This window comes from Oncorhynchus tshawytscha, linkage group LG08 (genome assembly GCF_018296145.1).
Source record: "Oncorhynchus tshawytscha isolate Ot180627B linkage group LG08, Otsh_v2.0, whole genome shotgun sequence".
In the NCBI taxonomy this organism is placed as follows: domain Eukaryota; kingdom Metazoa; phylum Chordata; class Actinopteri; order Salmoniformes; family Salmonidae; genus Oncorhynchus; species Oncorhynchus tshawytscha.
This window is the reverse complement of record NC_056436.1, coordinates 22,428,407-22,450,945: the sequence shown is the minus strand read 5'-3', so window position 1 is coordinate 22,450,945 and position 22,539 is coordinate 22,428,407. Positions and strand designations below refer to the sequence as shown.

At 42.3% G+C, this 22,539-nt stretch overlaps 1 protein-coding gene across 2 annotated transcripts in view; it reads left to right on the top strand.

Annotated features, from left to right (window-relative positions):
• Nucleotides 1-6,828, top strand: part of LOC112256784 (potassium channel subfamily K member 10) — a 48,942-nt gene extending 42,114 nt beyond the window's left edge. For both annotated transcript variants that reach the window (XM_024430278.2, XM_024430277.2), the window contains exons 3-7: nt 828-945; nt 1,570-1,730; nt 2,656-2,848; nt 3,365-3,507; nt 4,185-6,828. In XM_024430278.2, coding sequence (XP_024286046.1) covers nt 828-945; nt 1,570-1,730; nt 2,656-2,848; nt 3,365-3,507; nt 4,185-4,868 — 1,299 coding nt within the window. In that variant the 3' untranslated portion in view covers nt 4,869-6,828. The remainder of the gene's footprint in view (nt 1-827; nt 946-1,569; nt 1,731-2,655; nt 2,849-3,364; nt 3,508-4,184) is intronic.
• The last annotated feature ends 15,711 nt before the right edge of the window (nt 6,829-22,539 follow it).

The window sequence follows — 22,539 nt, the reverse complement described above, 5'->3', positions numbered from 1 at the left end:
TAACAGTCTTTGTAGTAAAAGAAGTTGGCATTCATGTAAGGATGTGCTAAGAATGGAGTTGTATGGTGTGAGTATTGACTGTGAAACGTTCCTTTGTTTATGTACACACTACACAAGATATTATGTACTAATCAGCTGTCTGGCATGCAGCCATCTTTCATTCAACACTCAGTATAAACAAAGCCCATGATGTCCTGATAGTAATCATTACAAAGGAAGTGATCCCTCCCCACCAGATCCTTAGGGATGTACCCTAACAGTGTTTACCCAGCCCTTTAGATTGGCTGACTCTGAGTCTCACACACCTGGCCAGACCCCTGCTACTGCATGCCTTGCACGCCACAAGCACACAGCTAACCATGTGGACTGTGGAGAACACTGATCACCACCACACCCTGTCCTGCTTCACAGCCTCTCCCTTCCATCCGTCCTTCCCTCCCTCTGTCCCATCACATCCTCTGTCCTCCCACCATTGGTGACCTTCCAGGTTCATCTGAAGAGAGAGTCATCAGTCATCTGCTCTCACATGCATTAAATAACCAATGCGTTTATATTGGCTATTAAATGCGGTCAGACACGTTTTAGGCCTATGGTTTTGTCTTTACATCATCTGAGGTGTTTTTTGGTACTGTCCTCTTTACTGTCTAGCATGTGTTGAAAGACAACTGGTTATCCATTGGTGCTAAGATATCAACCAACTGTGTTTGATTCTGGGTTAATTTTGTTCTTCATTTATATGTTTAAGTAGATAAACTACACGTTGAACTGTATGCTATGAACCAGTTAAGATAACTAGCTCTGTCTGTTTCTCTCTTCCTCTTTCCCAGCATGCCATAGATGCTGTCAGTGCAGGAGTCAGTCCGATCGGAGACACATCTTACAACTCCAGTCACTGGGACCTGGGAAGTGCCTTCTTCTTTGCTGGGACCGTGATTACAACGATAGGTATCCTCCACCACCAAACCTATTAACGCGTGACTCGCTCCTCTGATTAACTGAGTACAATAAAGCAATAGCACTAGTCTACTTTGACGTGTAGGCTATGAGGTAACCTACAGGTGCTGTGACTCAATGTACTTCAAGTGGAGCTCTGTCAACGTTACACAACTGTAATGCAATGTGTGCTAGCAGGGAAATGGATAAAAGAAAGACTGGAAAAAAATAATGCATCGTTCACAGGATGTACTTCATGATAATGTGTGTGTGTGTGTGTGTTTACTGTTCAAGTCTCACAGCGTGTCTTCACAGTACATAATTTACTGATGATAATAGCCTTCTATCAGTAGGTGGGAAGGAACAGTGTCACTAGGGTGTGTTTTTAGCAGAACATATGAATACCATTTAATCTGTTTACATAATTACTCTGCTTCTCTCACTGTGGATAGGGACAAACATCCCACCGTGCTGGTTCAGTCTGTGCTCTTGTCATCCACACCCATGTTCAATCTCTCCATTCAGGTTGTAATTAATGTCATGTTCTCAGAGTCCAACCTGATTATTTCCTCACCTCTAACCTCCAACTCCTGGAACATAACACAGGCCTTGCATAACAAAACACCACTGTGACAGGTTACGGGAACATAGCTCCCAGTACGGAGGGAGGGAAGATCTTCTGCATCCTGTACGCCTTATTTGGCATCCCACTGTTTGGGTTCCTCCTGGCTGGCATTGGAGACCAGCTGGGGACCATATTTGTCAAGAGCGTCTTGAGGGTGGAGAAGATATACAGGGTAAGTTGGATTACTTGAGAATTTAAGATTATGTACATGGGGATTTACTGAAACTGCAGATGAGCACATGATGCTTTAAGAGGTGATTTCAAGTTAACTATAAGCTACTTTCGATCAGAGTGTTAAATTAATTTAGACACACCATGTTTGATGAATTATTTGGTGAAGAAAAGGGTATTTGAAAATGAGTATTTGGCACCTGCTATGTAAGCGAACAGTAACTATAATAACATAAAATGTTCCATTGACTCTAAAGAGGCAATATGCTTCCCACAGTGAAAACCAAGCATATTACCTCCACCCCATAATGACCTTATTCACTGTAAACGGCACAATGGCTTTGATACAGTCATCCCTGTAAAGGCTATACGTCTGTTATCCAGGTATTAGGCCAGGCTCAGTGAATGGATTTCCCCTCCCAAGGAGTTAACACATGAGTCAGGCTAGCTGAGGCTGAGATTACGATGTGCTCTTTGTAGTGAGGGCAGAGGTGTTTGATGGAGTAAGGAGGCTGAGAAGGTAGAAGGCCAGGACCTGATTGAGATTCTGTAAGCAGGCTGTATGTATCAAATGTCTCAGATTAGGACTGCTGATCCCTGTCCATATAATCATATTTATTGTGATCTAAAAGATAAAACTGATCCTAAATCAGCACTCCTACACCGAGTTTCTGTGACAAAGGGGGAATTTGGGAATCAAGCTTTTCCTACTGGATTAATGGAGAGTGGTTTTGGATGCTTTTCCCTTTGGTCTCTGGAGTGATTTGTCTAATAGATATTGATGCATTGACTAAACTAATTATCTTCAAACATACTGTGTCTTTCAGCGAGAAATGTAGTTAATATCTATTTAGTAAACAGTTTTATCTTTTGAGTTCTTGTTGACTTACCGTTCACCTCTGACCAATGTCATTTTTGTCCTGAAGCAAAAACAGAAAGAAATAAGCCAGACCAAAATCAGAGTTACCTCCACCATACTCTTCATCCTGGCCGGGTGCATAGTCTTCGTCGGTGTCCCAGCGGTGATTTTCAAACATTTCGAGGGATGGACGACTCTGGATGCTATCTACTTTGTTGTCATCACGCTAACAACGATTGGCATCGGGGACTATGTGGCAGGTATGATAGTGTTGTAACAGGTTTATGTACTGTGCCTTAGGCATACATTTGTTTAGTCCTCTGTTTCTACTCACCATTTTCTCTTTTCTCGCATTTGCATTCAATCCACGTAATGTGAAATTAGATTATCTCTATGAAATTAGCTAATGGAGTCTCCATCAACCCAAGAGGTTATGTATCTATGTTTTGTTGTGTCGTCATTGCATTTGATAATCCCGTGAATAATGATGCTATAATTGACTACCTGTAATTATAACTCAGACCATCTTATATAGGGGAATATTAGAGAAAGATTAATCCAAAAGAATTCAAAACCCAAATACAAACTTTGTGTTTGTCAAACTGAAACTTTCTGCCTCCCTAGTCCTACTAATCTGGCTTTAATTAAAATGTTAGTTTTTTTTGTTTGTTTTTTTCATTGTTGACAATAATTTGGCAGTAGCAGGCATCAATGTATATACGTAGATAATCCAGTAGTTGGCATCCAATGTAACAACTCTTCCACTGTTGTCCCAGGTGGGGATCGGAAGATCAAGTACATGAAGTGGTACAAGCCCCTGGTCTGGTTCTGGATCCTGGTGGGTTTGGCCTACTTCGCTGCGGTCCTGAGCATGATCGGAGACTGGCTCAGAGTGCTTTCTAAAAAGACCAAAGAGGAGGTGGGTGCTGCTCATTCAATTACAGTGCCTGTCATTACATTATCTAAAGCAGTGGAAACTAAAAGGTCACTCTTTCCCTCCCCTGCCTTCCTTCAGTCTCTGTTTTGTTATTGTGCCTCGTTGATGCCCCTGTCTGGAGCCCCTGAGACACTGAGATAGACAGACAGACAGACAGCTGTGTGGGAGAAGTGGTTAGATATCCATTACCCACTGGGCACAGATGTCAGTTCAACGTCTAATTTTGATTAACATTTGGTTGAGTTGTCAACTAACGTGAATTCAACCACCATGTCACCGTGTTTACTGTTGGTTACAAGTTGTGGGAAAAAATATGAAATTCCCTTATGTTGATTGATGACTTTTTAAAATCCAATCAGTATTCCACATTGATTCAACATAAATCACATTAAATGTTTTTGTTGAAATGACGTGAAAACAACGTTGATTCAACCAGTTTTTGCCCGGTGGGTAGTGTTTGGGCTGATGAGTGAATAGTGTGCTTACTGAGCTATTGATCTGTAAGTACAGTATGGATGGATACTGTGATATTGACTTTCTATGGAAGGAGCCTTGCTTTTGTCTGAGGGGGAATTTGTACAAGATCCAATCAATTCGATTTCCAAAGCACCCCCCTCCCCCACCCTCATGCCTCAATCTCCATCTTTGTGTGATTTCAGGTGGGGGAGTTCAAGGTCCATGCTGCTGAGTGGAAGGCCAATGTGCAGAATGAGTTCCGGGAGACGCGTCGGCGGCTGAGTGTGGAGATCCACGACAAGTTGCAGCGGGCCACCACCATCCGCAGCATGGAGCGCAGGCAGCTGGGCCTGGAGCAGAGGACCCACTCGCTGGACATGTTCTCCCCACAGAAGAGGGCCTTGTTTGTCAGCCTGGACCAGGGCTGCTTCAAGACCTCCTCCCAGGAGAGCATTGACACCAAGCTGAATAACTTGAGGTTGCGAGGGGCAGGGGAGCTTTGTTATGAGCAGCGGAGAGGCAGCGAGCAGACCCAGCAGGCCTCATCAGAGGACGATAAGCTCTTCAACCTCCGCTTCCGCTCCCTCACCAAGCTAACCAAGAGACCCAAGAGACGTGACCTGAAGAGTAACATTCCTGATGATGTGCGGAGGGCCTGCGAGGCAATGGAGAAGAGGGAGGAGGACATGGAGGAGGTGAAGGAGGAGGAAAGGGGCGAGAGGAAGAAAGGCAACACCAGCTTGACAAATTTAGAATACGCAGACGAGCGCATTAATAAACTGAACGGTTTTGTACTGGCTCAGGCCAAAGAGAGGGAGAACGCTAGAATGTTGGAAGGAAGAGAGCTTGAGTCCCAGCTAGAGTGTGCAGATACCGAGACTGAGTGAGAGAGAAGAAAACTTTTTTAATGTCTCAAAATGTGCCTTGCTGTTGTTTCTATGCTTAGATTGTTTTGAGTAAATGGGACTGTTCTGTTCAAAATCAGTCACTGTGCCCTAGCAATGTAAAGACTAATGTTGCCTAAAAGTGGAGAGAAAAGAGACCGAGGCTAGGGTCTAATTTGGTGAAGACCTATTTTCTCTTGGATAGTACTGGACCTACCAGAATCTCCTTTCCTTTTTAAAGAACACCCACTTGCTACCCAGCCCCACCCCACCCCCCAACAATATCCAACAAAAAAGACGCAACGTGGGATATATCTTCTCCTTGTTAACTGAAGGTTAGCAAGTAACCCAGTAAACTAGTGTTTCACCATCCCAATGAAATTTGCACCAACTATATAAATCTTTACTTATTATTATTAATTTCACACCAGATATCTTTAGCCCAGGCTGCTGAACAAATATGACTTGAGGGGGAATTGGATCGATATACAATGTGTGCATTTACTGAAATGATGTGTACAATTATTGATACATTGGTTATGAAATGTAGCCCTAGGATAATCTACTAATCTTTTATAACAAAACCCTCTGATTGTGTATGCTTTTGACACTAATTTGGTGTTCTAAAGCTGTCAATATAAAGTATAGAAACTTTAAAGTTCAGGGCCAGCTGTCCTGTTGTAATTTCAAACAAATGAAATGTACTGCATTAACATTTAGTACTGTTGAAGTGGAACATCTAGAAAATGAAGGGGTTTTTAAGGGCTGGGGTTTAAAAACAATTCAATAAAAAAAAAATACTTATGAGGTTTTGATGGCCATTGAACCCAATTCATTTCTGTATATCATAAGAATGATTTATTAGTATGACATTTTGTTACTTTGTTCTTTGCTTGAAGATTATTTGATTATGAATTATTTTACACAGCATAGTATGTGTGTACTGTAGTTTCCTGCAGTTTAATGTTTTCTTTCACAGTAAATGGAATATGATTTTTCTTGTCCACACCATGTGCTGTGCACTGTATGTGTTGGTGTTTTCCCCTCACACAGTCAGACGATGCATTGCATTCACCCAGACCAGGGAAGGAACTTACCCTATGGCTGTATTCACTTCGCAGATCAATGTTTTTGGTCTTCTGCTATGTCTTTGTCTCATTGATGTACTTCCTGAGGTGTTACTCAATGAAATGTTTGTCAATTTGTTCCAATTTGCTATTTATATGTTTTGTTCATTTTTATTTTGCCCTATTACGGACTGGAGGTGTAGTAATCAGAAACACTTTTTGAATGGTGGCTATACAAACTTTACTCTGTCAAATACAATTACAGAATGTTTTCTGGTATTAATGAGGTAGCCTCCCCGCTGAGATTCGGATTAAAGCAGATTGTTCTAATTCATGATGTAACAAATTATTATTGGATTTTTAGTATTTGGAACATTGAATTCTGTCTTTGGTCCCTGTGGTCTTCTGCATAGTCAAAGAAGGAGATGTTGCTGTAGGGACTTAGGCTCACTCGTCATATCAAAACCACAACCAACAGTACTGGATAGATTGCAAAGCATGTAGTTCTGATAATGAATAACTACTGTTTGTAACCTCTAAAAAAATGGCTTACCATGACAATGACCTTTCTATGAACCCGAGTGGATTGTCTTTGCTCAGTCTTTTTTGTTGTTCACAATCTATTTGTGCAAACATTGCATCAAATGTAGTGAGTGCCTTTCTGGGAATAAATATCACTAAAGAAAATTAAGCTACTTTTGTGAAATAGTTTCTTATCAAGTGTATTGCCTGTGACTTCATTCCCACGTGTCCCTTAAAGTCCACAACCACCATTATTTCCAAACCTGTGATTAACATAATTGGATTTCTGATTAAGGAAATTATGAGATTTGACTTCCAGAACAGTTTCACTTAGCTAGCTTTGCTTTCCGGTCACATTGTTGACCTTGGGTGAACTGTAAGTAAATCCAGGAGAAATTGTGATGCCTATATGATCATAGTCAGTGGCGACTTGTCATTCAGGGCAGGTGGTTTAGCATTAATACATGTCACATATGAGTTTGCAAACAAAACAATTAAATACAAAATTGGATTTTATAAAGCCGCATACAAACATGGTCTCTTTTTTGCTTTCTTGAGTAAGGCATATTCGAAATGCAGGTGTTTCAGCCTAGCTCAGTGCTTTCTGTGGTGGTGGGCCAGTCAGCAGAAAAAACGCAGCGTAGGGGTTGTTAATGTTCTCTAGTTGCGCCGTGAATGGCTAAATGTTCTGTCACTCATTGGGACACTACGTCACCGCAAAATCCTTTTAAATCCTTGTCATAAGAGAAATTACAGATACAATGTATCGGTGCTCATCGGCTATTGTACATACACAAGTTGGAAATCGCAAATTCAACAATGAGTGGTTTGGATGGAGTCACTGGATTATTGCAAAGCAATCACCAGCCTGCTATTCAGTGGAGTGGATGTGTGGCCCAAGTCTTGGTTTAAGGGTCTCTTTTCCAAGATTAAAAGGATAAACATTCAACTCAAACTCGGGAACTCAAAATAAAATACAACTATACAATTTTTGGGGAGTTTGCCCCACCAAGATTTATATGCTAAAATTGCCACTGATCATAGCCTATGCCTGATGTAAGTATACTGTAGTGTGTGTGAAGACTTTGCCAAGAGTTCTGTTTTTAGGGAATCTTCCTGGGCTGCTAGTTTCTCAGCAGTCATTCATCATTCAAAAAGTAGCGAAAGTAGAGAAGTGAAAAAGTAGAGAAGAAACACATGGTTTGAAACTAATTAGCTTATTAGCTCACAATTTAAAATATTTTTTTTGTGTGTGTTTTGTTTGTATGTACAACAAGCACCATTTTGAGTTCAACCTTTAACTAACAAATAATAAGTTATCTACAGATACCAGTTATAAGAAACAGTGTAATGCTAAACAAATGGCAACATAATGCAGAATGTTACTTAACTAATGACCGACAGAACATCTCCTGACATTGTGTAGGAGCTAGATAACTGTCATAATACCCCAGGGCTCTGACTGTGTCTCTCTTACAGGCAGCTGGGGTCACTTGTGGTGTTTCGCGCTGGATCGGGTAAAACCTACTGACTGGACCACAAATTAAATGAATCAAGGAGACTCAATAGAATAGGGAGTGAAAGCCATAAGTTATATCTAATAGAAGTGGTTGGGTTATGAGAGAGATGGGGGCTGCCGCTGCCTTCAAGTTTGAGCCGACCTCCACTTGCCTGCCTTCCCTCGTCTCTTTCCCCCTGTCGTCTTTTCCACTGAGAAAGTAAAAATACTTTAAAGTACTACTTAAATCATTTTTGGGGCTATCTGTACTTTACTATTTATATTTTTGGCAACTTTTACTTACACTTAAAATGTACTTTTTACTCCATACATTTTCCATGACAGCTAAAAGTACACTTTGAATGCTTAGCAAGACAGGAAAAGGTTCCAATTCATGCACATATTAAGAGAACATTCCTGGTCATCCCTACTGCCTTTGATCTGGCAGACTCACTAAACACATGTGTTTACAAACTTTGTTTGTAAATTATGTCTGAGTGTTTGAGTGTGCCGCTGGCTTTCCGTAAATAAATAAAAACAAGAAAATGGGCCATCTGGTTTGCTTAATATAAGGAATTTGAAATGATTTGTACTTTGCTGTTTGAATTGGTGGGATGGAGTTTTGGCCTGCCTGGTGACATTATTGAATAGACCAATAAGAGAAGAGAGTTCCAAACCTCTCTGCCAATAACATATGCTTTTCAGTATTCCCCTCCCCACTCAGATCATTCCCAGACAGTCCTAGCAAAATTATTGCTTGAGAAATTGCTCTTCGCTGGTTCGAATCCCCAAACTGACAAGATAAAATATATTTCCATGTACCTTTGAGCAAGGTACTTAACCCTAATCGCTCCGGGGTTGCCGTTGAACAGCAGACCATGGCTGTGAGGTTGTCTCGGGGAGAGTGGGATATGCAAAACAAAACACATTGCCAATTAGGACAAATATAAGCACCCACTAAATGTATTATGATTCAGACAACTCCTCACAAATATTTAGTTCAGTTTGATGAGAGACACATTTGAAAACATGTCCTGACAATGCAGTTGCACTCACATCATGGAGCTGGAAAAAGACCTCTGTATGCGTTCCACATATTCTCGAAAAGGTAGTGACTCCATTGTTAAATGGTCCATGATTAATGTCAACCAGAATTAAGTCTATAGTTGTCATGCTGAGTTGCTGCAGTGCCGGTGGCTCACGGTGTCTCCTCTATTAGGGGATGTAAATGACATTGAAGGGACGGGACCAGGGTATACCAGGGGCTGCAGAGAGAGAGAAAGACCCTGCCCATTTTTAGAAAACGTCTGAAACCCTACCTCTTCAAAGACTATCTTAAATAATCACGTTAGTCATCTTATCTGCTTCAGTAGGTTTAGGCCCTGTATTCATTAGCCATGTTTGATCATGTGTCATGTATTTTAAATAGGTAGTCCCTCCCTGTCGGTCCATCTTGTAGTCTAGTTGTATTCAGTGACAGCATAGTGACAATTATTCTTCCATATGCTATTGTATACTAATTAGTATATTGTATACTTCATTCTAGTATCATGTATTAGCTCCTGCTATTAATTCATCTTCTGTTGCATTTTGTTATCATGTCTTACATACTGGTTCTATAATGTGTTATGCTGCAATTCTTAATGTTGTGGTGATGCTCACACACTCAGGTGTTAACTAATATTCTTGCTTCATTATCTCCAAACGGTGTTGCATTATGGCATGGCTACCGATATTGCATTCGTGGGAGCATGTGCATGTTAAGGCTCCGCATCCATCACCTTGCGAGGTGAATGTTGTGCTACTCATGCATTGTGGGTTATGTCCTGTATCATTTGCATGGTTGCTACTATTGCCAAGAGCACATGGTGAGGTCATGGTGACATACAGGCAACACTATCCACCCCTTCCACAGCATTGGGTTGGAGCGTCGCAGTACAATGGCAGATTAATTTTATCCAGGTGCTAACAGAACATTTCCACGCTACGAGGCATTCACATGAACACTAGTGTATTTTCATTAAATATGTGCCATGTTTACAGTTTGCCTTGTGTGTTTATAGTGTATTATTGTGATGTATGTATTGGACGGCACAATCAAATCTTATCGTCAGTTTTTTCCCGGATTGCCCCTTAACTGATAAAATGCTTGTTTATCCTGTAGTCTATTAATGAATTCTGTCATCTTCATTCTCGCTGTAGTGCTCATGAAGCAGTAGGTTAGGCATACATTAGGAGCATATTAAACCTCTTTGGGCTAGGTCAGCCACTTTGTCTGATTTCAAAAAGGCTTTACGGCGAAAGCACACCATGAGATTATCTGAGGATTTACCAATCTTTTCCAACCAAGCAGAGGCATCACAGAAGTCAGAAAAAGCGATAAAATAAATCACTTACATTTGAAGATGTTCCTCTGTTAACAATCACAAGGGTCCCAGCTCCATAACAAATGGTCCTTTTGTTCGATAAAGTCCTTCTTTATACCCCAAAAAAGTCAGTTTATTTGGCGCGCTTGACTCAGTAATCCACTGGTTTCCCTCGTTCAAAATGCATACAAATGAATCCCGAACGTTACCAATAAATTTTGTCCAAACAAGTCAAACAACATTTCTAATCAATCCTCAGGTACCCTAATATGTAAATAAACAATAAAAATGTAAGTTTAAGAGAATAGTATGTTCATTACCGGAGATAAATAACGAAGTGCGCACCCTCACCGATGTGCGCCACAACACTACAGCCAAAATAGGAGCCACCTTGAAAAACTACTAATTCTAGCTCATTTTTCAAAAAACAAGCCTGAAACTCTTTCTAAAGACTGTTGACATTGGCTGGAAGCCCTAGGGACTACAATCTGGGAGGATTTCCATTGATTTCCCCATAGACAGATATTTTAAATGGTGTCACCACCAAAAATAATATTTTGGGATGGATTCTCCTCGGGTTTCCACCTACTGTTTCAGTTATGTTATACTCAAATACATTATGTTAACAGTTTTGGATACTTTAGAGTGTTTTCTATCCAATTCTACCAATTATATGCATATCCTAGCTTCTGGGCCTGAGTAACAGGCAGTTTACTTTGGGCACCTCATTCATCCAAACTTCCATAATACTGCCCCCTATCCCTAAGTTAAGGATAGTAGTAGCCTGTTACACTCTTTATCATGCATGTTTGTACATTGTGCGTACACAGGTATTTATACCCTGATGCAATCATTACTATACCTGAGCATGACTCATATCTACCACCATCGTTCTGGCCCAAATGTTGTGGGACGCTAAGTGTGCTGTCCAGCGGTTGAGCAGCGTAATATCTTGCGACACTCAAATGGCGTCAGTCTGTCGGGGACTTTCATCATTTAGCATATATTTCACAGAAGTACAGCAAAATGTTTAGATGATTACTACTGCTAACCCTAACCATAATCCTAATTAGAGGCGATTTTAGCATGGAAATGTTGGTGGGGCAAAAAATCTATATATAAAATTGGAATGCGTGCCAGCAAAGCCACTACACAACACTAAACAATACATTAATTGCACTATAACAGTGACAAACTGTTGGGACAGCTGTATGTAGGCCCTAACAGCAATCCCAACATCTTACATACATGAAGGGCACATTTTGGCATTTGCTGTATGATCGATGAGAAACTCCATATTGCAATTTTTCTTTTAAATTTTTTCCCAAAAAATGTAAAGATCCAGTTGTGGCGTGTTCAGACGAATCTGTTAAGGTGTGTTTCGGAGCTCTGCAAGATTTCTGTGATTTTTTGTGATTTTTTAAAATCACACACACTCATTCAACCTTCTGTAAATCAGTCAGTTCTTAACGTAAAGACAAAAACCTCAAAATTCTGTAAGAGCATACCCCAAAGAGGATATTTAAAAACTTTAAAAAAAACAACTTTTATTTAACTAGGCAAGCCAGTTAAGAACAAATTCTTATTTTCAATGACGGCCTAGGAAAAGTGTTTGATGTAAACACCTTATTTTAACTGTTAAGGGTTAATGCCACATGGTCAAGGTTAGGGTTGCACAGATCGGGAGGACCTCAGGAACGTTCCTGAGGTCAAATTGGGCTTTTAACCCTAACGGTTCTCCCACTGACACCCAAAAGCACCTGAAATTTAGGGCCAGGCTTCATTATGGGCCTACTTTTTTTTAAGGTCTCTGTGCTCAGACCGAGCGAGCTACGGTCAAGCGGGGCATCTCGTTGAACTTGGCACAGCCTAGAGATTATGGTAATGCCATTGTAGGCTCTATGTGTCTTTAATCCCCGCACTGTGTCACTGCATCCTTGCTGTTAGTGTGTGTTTGTATGGGAGCTTTTCTTTGACATCTGTTGGGAGAAATGACTGATTTACAGTTCATGAGGGTTGCCTAATCACACATATGAAGTTTTGAAAAGATCTGACCTTTTTAACCTCTAGCGTCGAGCAATCCCGTATCCGGGATTTGTGTAGACGAAATAGCTCCGTTTTGTTCATCACGTTTGGCTAAGAAAAATACCGGAAAATGCAGTCACTTACAACGCCAAACATTTTTCCAAATTAGCTCCATAATATCGACAGAAACATGGCAAACGTTGTTTAGAATCAATCCTCAAGGTGTTTTTCACATATCTATTCGATAATCTATCATTGGTGGCAGTTGGCTTGTCATCAGAAGCAAACGGAAAAATACTGCAGCTGGAGATTGCACAATAATTGCAACGGAGGAGACCAAGCGACCACCTGGTAGATGTAGTCTCTTATGGTCAATCTTCCAATGATATGCCTACAAATATATCACAATGCTGCAGACACCTTGGGGAAAACGTGGAAAACGTAAGCTGACTCCTAGCTCCTCCACAGCCATATAAGGAGTCATTGCCATGAGGCGGTTTCAAAAAATGCGGCACTTCCTGATTGGATTTTTATCTGGGTTTTTTCTGTAACATCAGTTCTGTGGCACTCACAGACAATATCTTTGCAGTTTTGGAAACGTCAGAGTGTTTTCTTTCCAAAGCTGTCAATTATATGCATAGTCGAGCATCTTTTCGTGCCAAAATTAAAATAGCGCCCCCTATATCCAAGAAGTTAAACCTTCGAAATAGCCCCTATGACCCCAATTTAAGGCACTTCCGGTTGACACAGGAAGCTGAAAGTGAACACATATTTCTTGTTGAGGATAGGGGGCAGTATTTTAACTTTGGATGAATTGCGTGCCCATAGTGAACTGCATCAAACTCTGTCCTAGATTGCTAATATATGCATATTATTATTGCTATTGGATAGAAAACACTCTGAAGTTTCTAAAACTGCTTGAATTATGTCTGTGAGTATAACAGAACTCATAGGGCAGGCAATCTTCCAAACAAGAAGTGGAAATCTGAAAGATGGGGCAACTTTGACGTCATCTCCCCCTCCTTTCCCAACAAGATATGGATCTGGATATGGATATGGAGCACTTCCTTCGCCTTCCACTAGATGTCCTCATTCAGTAGAAAGTGTAATGGAGCATTTGCTGTGAACTTTGACCTAATGAGAGGGAAAATAGTCAGTGTCCCAACAGAATGCCATTTTGCTGTGGCGCATTTCTCTGTGGGGTGCTATGGCTGTTCCATTCGGCCCCAGATGAAAACGTATGATCTGGTTGGAACGTTATTGGATATATATGATAATAACATCCTGAAGATTGATTCTCTACTTAGTTTGACCAGTTTATTCGACCTGGAATATATCTTTTGGAAGTTTTCATGCGAGTTATCTTGGACCAGCAGTCAGTTTTTGGGCACGTGAGCTGAAAGTGATAGCAAATGCAGCTACTTGGACACTAGTATTGGACATTATGGAACAAAACAATGATTTATTGTGGAACTAGGACTCCTTGCACTACATTCTGATGAAAGATCATCAAAGGTAAGGGAATATTTATGTTGTAATTTCGTATTTCGGTTGACTCCAACATGGTGGTTACATCTGAGCGCCGTCTCAGATTATTGCAATGTTAGGCTTTTTCCGTAACGTTTAAAAAAAATCTGACACAGCGGTTGCATTAAGAACCAGTGTATCTTTAATTATATGTAGAACATGTATCTTCAGTCAAAGTTTATGATGAGTATTTCTGTTATCTGGCGTAGCTTTCTATAATTCCTCCGGATATTTTGAAGGAAGTTCTGAACATGGCGTCAATGTAAACCGAGATTTGTGGATATAAAAATGCATATTAACGAACAAAACATAAATGTACTGTGTAACATGTCATATGACTGTCATCTGATGAAGATCTTCAAGAGGTTAGTGATTCATTTTATTTCTAATCCTGCTTTTGTGATTTTATCTTTGGCTGGAAAAAATGGCTGCGTTTTTTCTTTGGTTTGGTAGTGGTCTAACATAAATATATGTTGTATTTTCGCTGTAAAAATTTTAAAAATCTGACATGATGGGTAGATGAACAAGGTGTTTATCTTTCATTTGAGGTATTGGACTCGTTAATGTGTGAAAGTTAAATATTTCTAAAGAATATTTTTGAATTCCCTGCACCACCTTTTCAGCTGAACGGGGGGGGTGGAGTTCCCTAAGGGGAACTCCTTGCCCCAACATTAATTAAACAGTTTGCAATGACTTCTGTAGTGGAAATTTCCTGTATATACCAAATCATGAGAGCAAACCACACACAAGTCAGAGTTATCATAAAGTCCATCTTTAATTATATGAGCTCCATCACAACCCTGTGACTCTCAGATCAATTCAGTGTCTATAAATGAATTCTCTGAGAGTCCTTACACATTGCAACTGAGATCCTTTATAGCAAAGACACACATAGCCAGACAGCATTGGCTATAAATTATCGTTCAGTTTGTTCTCCTATACAAAGCTCTTATCTCGTTCTTGGTACAAAATGGTACCGAGACATTACCCCCACCCAATGATATAGATCAATTGTCATTTTAGATACACCCATCCCAAATACAACCAATTCTGGACAAGCTCACGGAGAAAAAAGTGAGCCTTTAGGTCAAGATAAAGGCCACGAGAGAGGGAACATAGAATGGTTCCAGACACTGCCATCCTCCTCTCCCCGATGGGAAAAGTAGGGAGTGACTGGCACACAGACACAGTGGAGCCAAGAGATAATTGGTTCCCCATCAATCATCCCTTCATATGGTTTAAAATATACGTTTACATATGATGACACGCTTGACCTCTCCCCTCTCTGCGGCCCAAGTAACTTAGTCCTGACCGTGAACAGATGACTGCAACCAGCCAAAAGTATTATACAAAAATAGACATTCTGATGAGAAGTAACTCACAAGCATACAATGAAAATAAAACATCTTATCTATGTTACCTTACCCAACTAATGCTGATTATTCCCCAACACTTCTCTCCCATAGGAAGACATTTTTTTAAATTGTATACCTTTATTTAACTAGGCAAGTCAGTTAAGAACAAATTCTTATTTTCAATGACAGCCTAGGAACCGTGGGTTAACTGCCTGTTCAGGGGCAGAACTTCCAACCTTCAGGCCACTATGAGGTCTACCTGTGTTGATTCTAAGCTTCCTGGATCAACCGGAAGTGATTCAATTCACCCTAAAACATTTTTGATGTACCAAACCTGCAGTTTGTGAAAATCACTGCACTACTTTAAACTCAGGATTCTGTATTCTGTATAAGCCTACCCCAATGAGGATATGTGTTTACTTTTAGCTTCCTGTGCCAACTGGAAGTGCCCTAAAATGGGGTCATAGGGGCTGTTTTGAAGGGTTTAAAAAGTCAGATCTTTCCAAAACTTCATGTGTGTGATTAAGCAACCCTCATGAACTGTAAATCAGGAAAAACTCTCTCTCTCTCTCTCTCTCTCTCACACACACACACACACACACACACACACACACACACACACACACACACACACACACACACACACACACACACACACACACACACACACACAGCAAGGATGGAGTGACACAATGTAGGGTTTAGAGACACACAGAGCCTGCAATAGTTACCTTCGTCCAAACTATCAAAGAACCGTCAGACCTAGACCTCTGAAACTCTAGAAACCTGTTCTAGAGCTCAAGTCAATAGTGCACGTGAGTTATGTGCCTCTAGAAGGTTCTCAGACCGAGAAGCAGCCTCGTACATTTGCAATAACTTCAATTCATTTTGACCATCACGAAAAGGACAACATTTAGAAAAGTCCCAGAGTCGCAAGACTAGGTGCATTGAAACTGCCTTGGCCCAAAAATATGGACCTTAAAGTTTCTGTCAGATAGCTCATTCAAGGACCCTGTAGCAACACCCAGAAAATGTGGATTTTCAGCACCAATAAAACTCGTTGCTAGAGCTCCGAATGACCTATCGAGCCGAAGTTTAGTGTCAGAATGATATCTAATTGAATGATGGACGGTGACTTGCTGGCTGACTTTTGTGCATTTGCAATATGTTTAAACAGTGATAGACCATCACCAAATTGACATTCTGAAATCAACACCAACGAGCGATGGAGAGGAACCAGAATCACTGCCCGGCCATCCCGAGTTCATCGGGCCAGTCAATTTTGCATTTCTGCAGTATTTTTGAGCATGTCAAATTTGTGACGGTAAAAGTCCCACTTTTCCCTCATCATACATGACAAATAGACCATCTAGGTCAGATGCAAAAGTCAGAAAAGCAATAAAATGAATTGCTTACCTTTGATGATCTTCGGATGTTTGCACTCACGAGACTCCCAGTTACACAATAAATGTTCCTTTTGTTCCATGAATATTATTTTTGCATCCAAAATACCTCCATTTGTTTGACGCGTTATGTTCTGAAATCCACAGGCTCGAGCGTTCACGACGGGGCAGACGAAAATTCCAAATAGTATCCGTAAAGTTCGTAGAAACATGTCAAACATTTGTTATAATCAATCCTCAGGTTGTTCTTACAATATATAATCGATAATATTTAAACCGGACTGTAGCTTCTTCAATATGTCTGCTCCACTCTGTTGGCGCATGCAAAACTCTGCTGGCACCCAGCCATCCAATGACGCAATGTGATGTTTCTCGCTCATTTTTCAAAATGAAAGCCTGAAACTATGTCTAAAGACGGTTCACACCATGTGGAAGCCATAGGAGAGGGAATCTGGTTGATATCCCTTTCAATGGAGGGAAGGCATGCAATGGGTTGGATTTTCCTCAGGTTTTTGCCTGCAATATCATACTAACAGACAATATTTCGACAGTTTTGGAAACTTAAGAGTGTTTTCTATCCTATCTGTCAATTATATGCATATTCTAGATTCTGGGCCTGAGAAATAGGCAGTTTCATTTGGGAACGTTTTTCACCCAAACATCAAAATACTGCCCCCTACACTCAAGAGGTAAAAACAATATTACAATAAAATATGACAAAAGTATGTTCATACAGTTCTTATACATGTATAATTGACAAACAAATCAAAATAATTTCAAAAACGGTCCAGAAAGCACTTTTTAAGAGGGTGATAGGTTTTTGCATTTTCTTTCAAATTTTCTAAATTTGACCCTTGGGTCTTGACTTGATGTGCATTTGCAATATGAAAGTTTACTGTGGAGCGCGCTCTCCATCTATTGGATTTTTGCTGTGTGACACTTGGCATTTGCCATATGGCATTTGCAATAAGTTTTGAATGAAACGATGTCCATTTTAGTTGTATTGTTCATTGTGTATATGTTTTGTACGGTGCCGATAAGTTCATTTTTGTCCATTTCAGGGGGGTATTCCCTTACCACTGCTACATCTGGCTATCAGCGGAGCCTTGTTTGGCAGCGAAACAGTTCATTCAGCCTCATTTATTGCCTTTTGAAAAATACATAGCTGATATGGCTGACTTGCTTAAACAAATGTGGTTTCTAATGACAATTGAGATGTACAAACTATGGCATAAGGGGACAACAAGCGGATAAGAGGCAATCCGTTATTTTGATTAAGACAATGAGTGAGCTAGGACGGACATAGTCAATATAAATAATTTGTACAGCAACAGAATTCAGAACATGGGCCGTTCTTACAGTACTCTCCCTGTACACCAAGTCAGAAACATAGGATAAATAAAGAGGGCATATAAGCAGACAATGAAAGCTCTTACAATATTCAATGATAACATTTCTCTAAAACAGGTTAAAGGCTACAGTAGAACAGTAGGCAAAATTAAGAAGGGTAGATAGACCTAATTATTAGCGTGAGGCACATGGGCTACTAAATTCTTACTACATAACATACACTAAGTATTACTTTCTTAGCTACAGTATACATTTCTGGCATATTACATCATTTACGAAGCAGCATACAAAATATTTTTGGACTCACATTGTGCTCGGCGGTCCATTGTGCTCGGCGGTCCTCAGAGTTAAGTTGTTTTGAGCACGGCACAAATATAGTCCCTTAATCCCAGATTTGGGACCACACAGCCACTGTCACTGATTCCTTCCAAACAACTCATTGTTGAATTTGTGATTTCCAGCTTGTGTAATGTCTGTGTCCAATGAGCACTGCTACGTTTGATCTATAATTTCTCTTCATTATTTCTCTTCATATGACAAGGATTAAAAAATATTTGCCAGTAGATTGTCGATTTGATTCATGACTGCTAGCTAAGATTGTGAAAGTATGATGTTGACATGATCAGTCCAATCAAAACTACTGTAGATATAATGTGATTTGACATTTTATCTCTGGCATATAACCTTGAGCCTTCTTGGATGGGCACTTCTATGGCAGTAGCCCAAGGGATCGAATTTTCACGGTCTCATCTTACACTTGGCAGTGACGTAAAGTCCCCATGAGTGACAGAACACTGAGCCATTCATGGCTCAACGCTCGGTGTTTTTTGCTGGCGTGCCCCACCACCACAGAAAGCACTGAGCTAGGCTGAAACACCTGCATTTTGGAGCTGTCTTACTCAAGAAAATAAAGAGACCATGTTTGTATGCGGCTTTATTAACACAATTATATTTTACATTGTTTGCAAACTGATATGTGACACGTATTAATGTCTAAATAACATGCGAAACTGGCAAGCCTATTTTATTTTTGCTGAATGATGGGCCGCTACTGACCCTAATATTTTTTCTTCAGATTTCAGTTCTCATCTTGGAACTTAGTAGGGAAGCAATGACCAACCATGGCTAGTTATAGCTTCCAGCCGTGTTGTATTGGCTGTTGATACTAGTATTAGCTAGAATGTCATGGGCTTGCTAGACACCCACATGGTGATCACCTGTTGGCGATCAAGAGTTCTTTGCCCTTAATGGAAACGTTCTGTTAAGATCTTGTTTCAGACACTAATATGCAGACATATGTCAGTCTCCACGGAGTATATATCTTCTTGCTATCAGGTAATCATCTAACCCATATGTTACAACCTGGCTCAAGACTGTAAAAATGTGAAAACACACTGAGTAAAGGAATAATAAGGTCAGTAAATTAGGCGTCAACTGCCAAAGCCACCACGAAACAACCAAAGGTATGCATGGAGAGGGGAATGTCTGTCACGCCCTGACCATAGAGAGCCCTCGGTTCTCTATGGTGTTTAGGTCAGAGCGTGACTGGGGAGGTTATCTAGTTTATAGATTTATAGGTTGGTGGTTTGTGTGGTTCCCAATTAGATGCAGCTGGTAATCGTTGCCTTTAATTGGGGATCATATTTAGGTGGGCTTTTTCCCCACCTGCATTTGTGGGATATTATGTTGTGTTTGTGCCTGTGCACCACGTAGTCACGTTTCGTTGTTCGTTTATTGATTTATTGTTTTGCTTTAAGTTTCACTTTGCAATAAATATGTGGAACTCAACATCCTCTGCGCCTTGGTCCCGTTCTTATGACAACCGTGACAGAATATCCCACCAACAAAGGACCAAGCAGCGTGAAAATTAGGTAAGGAAGATTTGGACTTGGGAGGACATGAGAGGACACGAGACCCTTCCTTGGTGGGAGTTGCCAAGGAGCATGGAGGACAGCGATGACGCCGTGGACCGCGATGACGCCGTGGACCGCGGCCACAGAAACCCCCCCACATTTTTTGGGGGGGAGGCACATGGAGCTGGTGGCTGAGCAGAGGGAAGAGCCAGAGAACATCTGGGAGGAGATAGAGAAGTGGTCGGTCGACCCAAGGAGATTACCAGAGCCCACCTGGGAGTCGATGGACCAGTGTGAGGAGGGATACCGGAGAATGGAGTTGGATAGGAGTATGCGGCAACGCAGGTGTCATCAGGAGCGTGTCATCAGTCCGGTGAAACCTGGGCCGGCTCCACGCATCTGGCCTCCAGTGCGCCTCCCCAGTCCGGTACGTCCTGTGTCTCCTCCTCGCACTCTCCCTGAAATGCGTGTCCCCAGCCCGGTACGTCATGTGCCTGCTTCCTGCACTTGCTTTGAAGTGCCAGAGATGGTCAGGGAGGCATTGGGGAAGTTAGGAGAGAAAGAGATGAGAGAGCTGTTGTGCAAGTGTGTTCTGCTCAACATCCGACCAGGGGATCCGAATAGCAGTCTGGTTCAACTGGGCTGGCTCCACCCTTCTGGTCTCCAGTGCGCCTCCCCAGTCCGGTACGTCCTGCGTCTCCTCCTCAAACTCCTCCCCTCCTCCTCCCTCCTCCTCCCTGAAGTGCGTGTCCCCAGCCCGGCACGTCCTGTGCCTGCTTCCTGCACTCGCCCTGAAGTGCGTGTCACCAGCCCGGTGCAACCTGTGCAGGCTCCACGCATCAGGCCTCCAGTGCGCCTCCCCGGTCCAGTACGTCCTGTGCCTGCTCCTCACACTCGCCCTGAAGTGCGTGTCACCAGTTCGGTGCACCCTGTACTGGCCCCACGCATCAGGCCTCCAATGCACCTCCCCAGTCCGGTACCACCTGTGCCGGCTCCACGCATTAGGCCTCCAGTGCGTCTCCCCAGTCTGGTACGTCCTGTGCCTGCTCCTCGCACCCTCCCTGAAGTGCGTGTCACCAGTCCAGTGCCACCTGTGCTAGCTCCACACACCAGGCCTCCGATGCGTGTCACCAGTACGGTGCATCCTGTGCCTGATCCCCGCACTCACCAACACAGTCCAGAGCTTTCGGCGACAGTTCACAGTCCAGAGCTTCCGGCGCCGGTCTCCGGTCCAGAGCTTCCAGCGACGGTCCCCAGTCCAGAGCTTCCGGTGAAGGTCCCCAGTCCAGAGCTTCCAGCAACGGTCCCCAGTCCAGAGCTTCCGGCGACGGTTCACAGTCCGGAACCTCCAGCGATGGTCAACGGTCCGGAACCTCCAGCGACGGTCGTCGGTCCGGAGAGTCCAGGCATTGCGTCCAGTCCCACTCCAGGGCAGGAGCCTTCCTCTGTGCCAGGGCCTTGTCCATGCACGGTGTCCAGTCCCACTCCATGGCAGGAGCCTTCCTCTGCGCCGATGTCCAGTCCAGGCACGGCGTACAGTCCCGCTCTGACCATAGAGAGCCCTCAGTTCTCTATTGTGTTTAGGTCAGAGTGTGACTCGGGGGTTATCTAGTTTATAGATTTCTAGGTTGTTGGTTTGTGTGGTTCCCAATTAGAGGCAGCAGGTAATCGTTGCCTCTAATTGGGGATCATATTTAGGTGGGCTTTTTCCCCACCTGCATTTGTGGGGTATTATTTTGTGTTTGTGCCTGTGCACCACATAGTCACGTTTCGTTGTTCGTTTATTGATTTATTGTTTTGCTTTAAGTTTCACTTTGTAATAAATATGTGGAACTCAACATCCACTGCGCCTTGGTCCCGTTCTTACGACAACCGTGACAATCTCTTGCTGAATGGGGAAACAGTGGCTTTTTGCCACAGCTGAGCTTTCACAGGTGTGACACATCAGCACTGACGACTCGCCCAGCTCCGCCCACCAATCTCCTGCAGGAAGTAAGCACAGCAAAACCCAGGAGACAGAGCAGAGAGGGGCCGTCACACAAACATACTGATGATAGTATCTTCTGACCAGGAGAGTTTTGTTGAACACCACCGCATCAGCCTTTGGTTCAGACACTGCATCGAGAGTAAAAAGATGAGTGGGTTGTGATCAGTATATACAACTAGAGGCACTACACCCGCACCCGCATTGAAGTGGTGGAGAGCCCAGATCAGGGCAAGAGCCTCCTTCTCCGCCACAGAGTAATGTAGCTGATAACTGTTGCACTTATTGGATTAGTACGCCACAGGATGCTCAATTTCCTGGCTCTGACTGCAGCGGAACCGCCCCGGCCCCCAGCTGCAGTATAGGTTGCTGCGGAGCGGCCAACACAGGAGCAGTACTGAGAAGAGTTAACATCCTCAAGGGACTGTTGACATAATGGAGTCCAAACAAAAACAGAAGCAGTGTCAACCACAGGAGAGGGGAAAAACATACAAATGGAGCATCCAAGACCTATTACAAGCTCAACCGTAGTCTTCATGCGGTTTCTGGCGGTGGGTATTTATGCACTTCAGCCCACTGTCACTGAAAAAGCTCCCAGCAAGCGGATTAATATGAGCCATGGATGTGTTCCCGAGACAACTGTTCCAGCCACAGTCATCACACATAAATAGAGCTAACACTGCCCAACGTGTTGTAAGGGACACACGTCGCTAACCCTACCAGG